This window comes from Gopherus evgoodei, chromosome 2 (assembly GCF_007399415.2).
Source record: "Gopherus evgoodei ecotype Sinaloan lineage chromosome 2, rGopEvg1_v1.p, whole genome shotgun sequence".
NCBI classification, from domain to species: domain Eukaryota; kingdom Metazoa; phylum Chordata; order Testudines; family Testudinidae; genus Gopherus; species Gopherus evgoodei.
The window spans coordinates 154,910,576-154,917,788 of record NC_044323.1 but is presented as its reverse complement, the minus strand read 5'-3'; the positions used below and the strand labels follow the sequence as shown (position 1 = coordinate 154,917,788).

General features: G+C 41.5%; 1 protein-coding gene across 2 annotated transcripts in view; it reads right to left on the bottom strand.

The window, feature by feature from the left end:
* Nucleotides 1-3,138: 3,138 nt before the first annotated feature.
* LRRTM4 (leucine rich repeat transmembrane neuronal 4) overlaps nt 3,139-7,213 on the bottom strand; it is a 445,641-nt gene continuing 441,566 nt past the window's right edge. The window contains exon 3 of one of the 2 annotated variants that reach the window (XM_030552007.1): nt 3,139-3,503. In XM_030552007.1, coding sequence (XP_030407867.1) covers nt 3,279-3,503 — 225 coding nt within the window. In that variant the 3' untranslated portion in view covers nt 3,139-3,278. The remainder of the gene's footprint in view (nt 3,504-7,213) is intronic. The other variant, XM_030552009.1, reaches the window with a different exon arrangement.

Sequence of the window (7,213 nt, the reverse complement as noted above, 5' to 3'; positions counted from 1 at the left end):
ATTTCCTCGCAGAGTATATCTTCCTGGGTTACCTCCTGCATCAGGACCTGCTACGACCTGGCCCACGTTCCGACGGGCCATGTGACTGCTCACTCCACCAGAGCACAGGCATCATCGCTGGCTTTCCTTGCCCGTGTGCCAGTCCAAGACATTTGTAGGGAGGCGACCTGGTCATCGGTCCACACATTCGCTTCCCATTACGCCCTGGTTCAGCAGTCCAGAGATGATGCGGCCTTTGGCTCTGCAGTGCTCCAGGCCGCGACCTCTCACTCTGACCCCACCGCCTAGGTAAGGCTTGGGATTCACCTACCTGGAATGGATATCAGCAATCACTCGAAGAAGAAAAGACGGTTATTCACCGTTGTAACTGTTGTTCTTCGAGATGTGTTGCTCATATCCATTCCACACCTGCCCTCCTTCCCCACTGTCGGAGTAGCCGGCAAGAAGGAACTGAGGAGCGGGCGGGCCGGCAGGGGTATATATCTAGTGCCATAGTGGCGCCACTCTAGGGGGCGACCTGCCGGCCCACTGGAGTTGCTAGGGTAAAAAGTTTCCGTCAAACACGCACGCACGGCGCGTACACCTACCTGGAATGGATATGAGCAACACATCTCGAAGAACAACAGTTACAATGGTGAGTAACCGTCTTTTATCGTGTCTGTGATATTGCTAGGAGCAGGTTGGCAGATACACCACTGCTCTGTACTGGACTGAAGCAGAATTACACAACTGTGTGGCATAGGCCCGGAGAGATTTTCCTTTAGTTTTAGGAGTGGAGGGAAGAGAGCTCTATTTCAACTGTTGCCACAAAGTTCCAAGTACCACAGTAATAAGAACAGTGTCAACCAGAAAGTCATAGTTAGCAGCCATGGATTTCTTACGATCCATTTGTCAGTAATGGGTCTGATTTTATCCCCACTGAAGTCTATTCTTCTGTATTGTTCTGTTTTGCAGCTCACTGAAATTTACTCCTGTGCAAAAAAGCCAATATGCAACCAATTTGCTACTTGAATCCCTCTTAGGGCCAGATCTGAAGTCCACTGAAGTCAATAGGAGAACATAAGAATGCCCATACTGGGTCAGACCAAAGGTCCATCTAGCCTATTATCGTGTCTTCCAGTAGTGGCCAGTGCCAGGTGTCCCAGAGGGAATGAAGAGAACAGGTAAACATCAAGTGATCCATCCCCTGTCATTCATTCCCAGTCTCTCCAATGACTTCAGTAGACTTTGGACCAGGGCTTTAAACCTGATTTTAAAGGCTTAAATGGTGCACCACCCTAGTGCTGTCCCTCTACATGGGACTGAATTTCACTCTGATTATTGTAGCCTGCAGGTTATCAGCATGAGCAATATATCTTTTACCATGCTGTCCCCATGCATGCTGCAACCTCTTCAAGTCCCTTATTCTGTCCTCCTTTATGTCCCTCTTAGACACCCACTTCTGGCATGCTGCTTACAGTGAAATGAGCTCACTTGTACATTTCCCTATTCACTGTTCACTTTCCACTAACCTCTGTCTGTCTGTCCCAAGATTGCAAGCTCTTCAGAGCAGGGAGTCATCCTTTCTTGAATGTCTGGAAGCCCCCTAGCACATTGAAAGCATAAACAACAATTAATAATGATAGCACAGACTCCTCATTCCACTCCAGAACAATGAGTTGGCTGTAAGGCCAGAAGGGACCATTAGGGTCCTCTAGTCTGGCTTGACATGGGCCACGACATTTCAGGAAGTGCCTCCTGCATCAAACCCATAATTTAAGTCTGGACTAGCACATGTCCTTTTAGAAAGACACTCAATCTTCATATCAAGACTTATAGTGATGGAAAATCCACCCCAGCTTTAGGTAAGTTGTTCCCAGGGTTAATCACTCTTACTGTTAAAAATGTGCATCTTATTTCTAGCATGAATTTGTTCACCTTCTCCTTGCAGCTATTGGATCTTGCCTGATAGATTAAAGAGACCTTGACTATCAGATGCCTTCTCCCCACGTAGACGTTTCTAGACTGTGATAAAAATCACCTTTTACCTTTGTCTTAGATAAACTAAATAGACTGAGTTTCTTTAGCCTCAGGTTTTCACACCTCAAACCATTCTTGTAGCTCTTTTCCAAAAGGTGATAGGAGGCTTTGGTGATTCTTCCCTTAAAATCAGTCGAGTTACCACATAACACATCTGGAAAAACCATTCAAACATTAGTTTGGCTGTGGTGTCCCAACCACAAAATAATATGTTTATTTTTTCCACCACTTTTTTTGTCCTTTTATTGATAAAATCTACACAAAAGCTAACTCATCATAATAATTAATTAAAAAAACAAAACAAAACCAATGCTACACATTCTCCTGTGTTTTAGAAATTGTGTCAGCCATTGAGTTTCATTGAAATATTCCTGCTTTATGCATTTCCTTCCAATCCATTTTGGGCACATAGCATCCATTTGGGTACCCAAAAGTCCATTATTTTTTGCCTATGCCATCTCTGGATTGTAAATGTGTGAACTGACATTCCATCATGTTTCCCCATTTTTAGAGCCAAAATGGTAATTATAGTGTCGACAATGAAGCACGATGAAGATAGTAAAAAATCCAAAGTACCCTCCATAGTGCACACCATGTGTCTTAAAATATACATGCACCCAAGGTTTTTGTTTCTTTCTTTCTTTCTTTCTTTGTTCTGCTGCATCAATTGCCAATGTCCTTTTGGTTCAACACAAGCTGTAATGCCCATGTTTGGAGTTCAAAATATTAGCACTTGACCCCTCCCCCTAAAAGTAAAATAAAATAGCCATCATTTTGTTGTTTGATTTAAAAGAAAAGAAAAATCAATTTAAACAAAGCTTTAAGAGTAATAAACACTTAATAAAGAAGCTATGACTGACCCACCTTGGAACCTCCCACCTCGTTTTTACCTGTGGTTCTCCTTCTCAAGAACCGTGCAACGTAGAAAAATCAAATATACAAACAGAACTCTTAATCCATCCCTTTATGTAGCTAGAGTGAATCTATTTTTAATAAGAACTTGACAATCTCTCTTTAATATTTACACCAAGGAGTTTGTTTGAAAGTTTTAAAGCAAAAGAAAATCTTCAAGTTCTCAGCATTGAATTGCAAGACAGAATTTCCACACTTTTCTTGATCTCTTTTCCTTTTGTGTTTGTTGGAACATTTGCAACTGGCATGGTAGATTTTTGTTTTTCTTGTCCTGTTCTCTTCTGAGATGAAAGTTCCTCTAAAGAATTCCCTACTCCCACCCATTCCCAAAGAAGCGGTCTCCATGATTAGTTTGGTATTCTTTCAATGTAAATGGCTGGAGCGGCTGAGCGCGCAATTGTTGCTATGAAGCTGTGGTCTCGATTGAGTTCCAGGTTGGTGGTCTCAACCTGCTCCGCCCGGGAGATGGTGTCGTATGCCTTATTTACATGGAGAGGCTTGTGGGCCTGGCAGTATCCGATCACGGGTTGGTCATAGCTGTAATAGGGCAAGGTCTTCATTGGGTGAAGGACCTGCATCAGAAAAAACAGAGACAAAAAGAGAAACATGTGAATGGTATGCTTAACTAGGTGTTTGTACAGCACCAAGCACAATGGGCCCTTGGATAAGTCAACCTCTTGGAAGTATCACAATATGTTAAAAAATAAAAACATTTAAACACTTTTCAGAGTCTCTCTGAGTCCCTTTCACATAGGTCTAATTCTGCAGCCCTTACAGTTAGCGGGAATCACTTATGCTTAATTCTCACTAGAATAAATAAGACTATTTGTGGATGGAAAGCAAAACTGTGCAGGGAGCTCAAGTGCTGCATAGACTTATCTTATCCTGGATCTCTAGATTCCAAGGCCTATCCTAGATCCCATCTCTCCCTTTTTTTGAATTCCTTTGTAAGCATCTTACTATATGCTGGCCTAAAAAACCAAAGATTTTTAAAAATACCCCATACTTTTAAATGTTAATCCTAAAAACTAAATATAATTAATAGCAAAACATTAGATACAAATCTTTTCCGATCTAACTTTGCAAGTAATTTAATAATCTGCAGGAGGTAAGCTGATCAAATTGAAAAAAAGCCTGCTCCCTGGGGGTTGGTGAGAATCTACAGGAAATACAAGTTGCAGGTTATTCCAGTAGGGGTAGAAAAGCTAAACTCATCACAGCTGGAGATACGCTATCTGTAATTCTATCTTGTAACAAATACTTCTTTATATTCCCTTCCAAACTTTAAATGAAGAGCATAGAGTTCATCATGAGTTTTCATTCATGGTATACTTTGTCCAGACATATGAAAAAGCAGTGCATCTCAGAGATATTAATGTTAATTGCAACTTTTATTGTAGAATGAATGTGACACATTGTACCTCAAAATAGCACCCTATACCCCCCATTCATCATTCATATATAATTGTGATATTTCATACAAATAGGCCATGTAAGACACCATATGAAAGGTCATGATCTGCTGAAACTGCATGTTCTGTCAAAATATGAATATCATTAGTGTGTATGACGTTATGAGATTTTTCTGTATGGCTATTACTGAAATATGCTGAAAATTTGCTAGGGACATACAAAGGACTCCCACTCGAGTGGGTGTTCAATTACCATTAATCAGCAAGACAGTTGTAACCAAGGGATTTACAATTCAGTGAGGGCTGCCCAAACACTACACAATGGGAACTGCTCACTTCTTTGACGCAGTTGCACAAGACAACACATCAGGGGAATTGCTCAATCCAGTGACTCAAGAAAGCTCACCAGGACATGTCTGGGCAACTGACTTCTAGGCACATGGACTAAGGATATAAAATGGGGAACAGTGGCAGCATGTCTTGCCCTTTCTCCTCCCCCACCTATGCTGGAAGCAACAAGAACACTGAGAAGATGAAAACTTCAACTTAGCAGTCTGGTCCAGGCCTGTGTATTGAGAATTATAACATCCAGTGGGGGAGAAAATTGCTTGATCTAAATACTACCTAGTGTAATAAGGTTTAAGATTTATATTGTGCACTTATCTTTTATTTTCTTTGGTAACTATCTCTGACCTTATATGCCTACCACTTATAATCACTTAAAATCTATCTTTCTCTAGTTAATACATTTGTTTTATACTTTACCTAAAACAGTGTATTTTGCTTGAATTGCTTGAGAAATCTCAGTTTAAAAAGGCTGTTGCATGTCCTCTCCACATTGAGAGAGGGGAGGACTGGGTAATAAATGCACAGTGGTCAGGCTTCTGACCAGGGCAAGATGGTACAGCTCTGGGGTGCAAGACTGCAGAGCTGGGGGGAACTGGCTGGTGCCTTTCTCTGTGTGATTCATGGGTGGCTCTGGGAGCATACATGCAATCTAGCTGGGTGTGGGGCTCCACATGCTATTGTGCTGAGTGATAACAGGGCCTGGTCACTAGCAAAGCATTGTGGTCATAGCTGCTTGTCCCTAGCAAAGCATTGTAACAGACAGCCCAGGCTGGAGAGTTAAGTGGGCACAGTGGTACCCCAATTCCAGGTTGCACCCTGGGGATCCCATCACAATGAGTTCCTCCTGCATTCAAATCTAATAGGTAGTAGTTTTGTCCTTTTTCTTTACAGAATGCTGGAGGGACTCCGAGACACTCCCAGCTGTTGCAGTTCAACTAAGAACTTTTTCATCTTAAATACACCAATGCAAAAGTCAAACCACTCAGAAGACTTTGAAGTCACAGCTAAGATCACTTATGTACCAAATTCTGCCCTGGGGTCAGCAGATACAATTCTCATTTGAACTGGAATTTGCACCATTTTACAACAGTGTTTGAATTTGTCCGTAGCTTTTAAGGCAGGTCTTTATGATATAGTAAAAGCCAAAGACTGTTTGTTTTCTGTAGATCTTTGTGATTGAGGTCCTGTGCTTTACAGTAATAATATACAGTACATTAACCACCTGGGTCCCCCTGTGTACATCATTGTTTATTCCCTCCTCTCCAAACAGGAGTTAAAAAATCAGAATCACAACAATATCCCTAAAAGGCATTTAAATGTATTTTCCTTATCAACCATTTCTCAGTACTTTTCCAAACCATCCCTTGATCAATTCAAGGTGTTTTCTCTCCTCATTCCTGAGATCCCACTGAGAATTTGTCTAGAATGAGGATTTTTGCAATTTTGTAGCTACACTGACTTAGCTGCAGTGGTACAACAGTATAGACGTGCTGTGCTTCATTGGTTCAAATATCTCCAACATAAAGAATTATTTCTTGAAGGAGAGAGCAATGATCTCTTGCAATGGTTAGTCTTTTCCCTTACCTGTGGCACTATCTTGCCATGTCATGTTTGACTGCAAACCCACCCCTTTGTAGCAGGACTGTTAACGTACCTGCTTTTATTAGACGGGATCCAAAACACCAACCAGTGGAACTAGCCCTGGAAGCAGATGTGTCAGAATACTGCAAGAAAAGCTATTCTTAAGGTATCTCCTGCCAAGACTGAATATAGAAGTGCCAAAAGTCTCCCAGGAAAGTTCACTTTTGGGAGTTTTGCAGTCCATATTAAAAGTTTGGAGGAGCAGCTGAACATTTGAGTGCTTTTCCAAATGAAAATCAAACTTCAAGCCTTCAGAGGATGGTCTGCCACAAACGTGGATGGCCCTTCATTTCATGAAAGATATGATCTCTGTTTTTTATTTCCATGAAGACATCAGGGGCTGATTTTCATTTACACTAGGATCCCTTTACACTGCTGCATTAGCTTACATTTATTCCCATTCCAAGGTTTCTTTACAATGACCAAGTGGCATGAAGAGACCTTAGTGCAAATGAGAACAAGGCCCATATGTACTTTTCAGAGTATGGGCCTGATTGTGTAAACTGTCAGTTATATAGGCAGTCCCTATTGAGGTGACTAGTTGTAGGACTATTCATGTACAAGGAAAAGTTGGCAGGATGAGACCCTATTGTGAATAATGCTGTACAGTGTTGAGGAAATTGGTCATTCTAAAACAAGCTGAAGCAATTAGATTTTCTATTGAAGCACCATATGGGAACTTGATATGAATTCCCACACAGGGAATTTATGAACACAGTAAATCCAGTCTCCAGAATAATGAATATCTTGCTTCATTTAAGAGTAAGGAAGGATTTATGGTTAAGGCAGCGGACTGGGACACAGGAGAATTAGGTTCAGATCCTGGCATCTGCCATAGTCTTCCACAAGTCACTTAAGTTACCTTACACAACAGTTCCCCC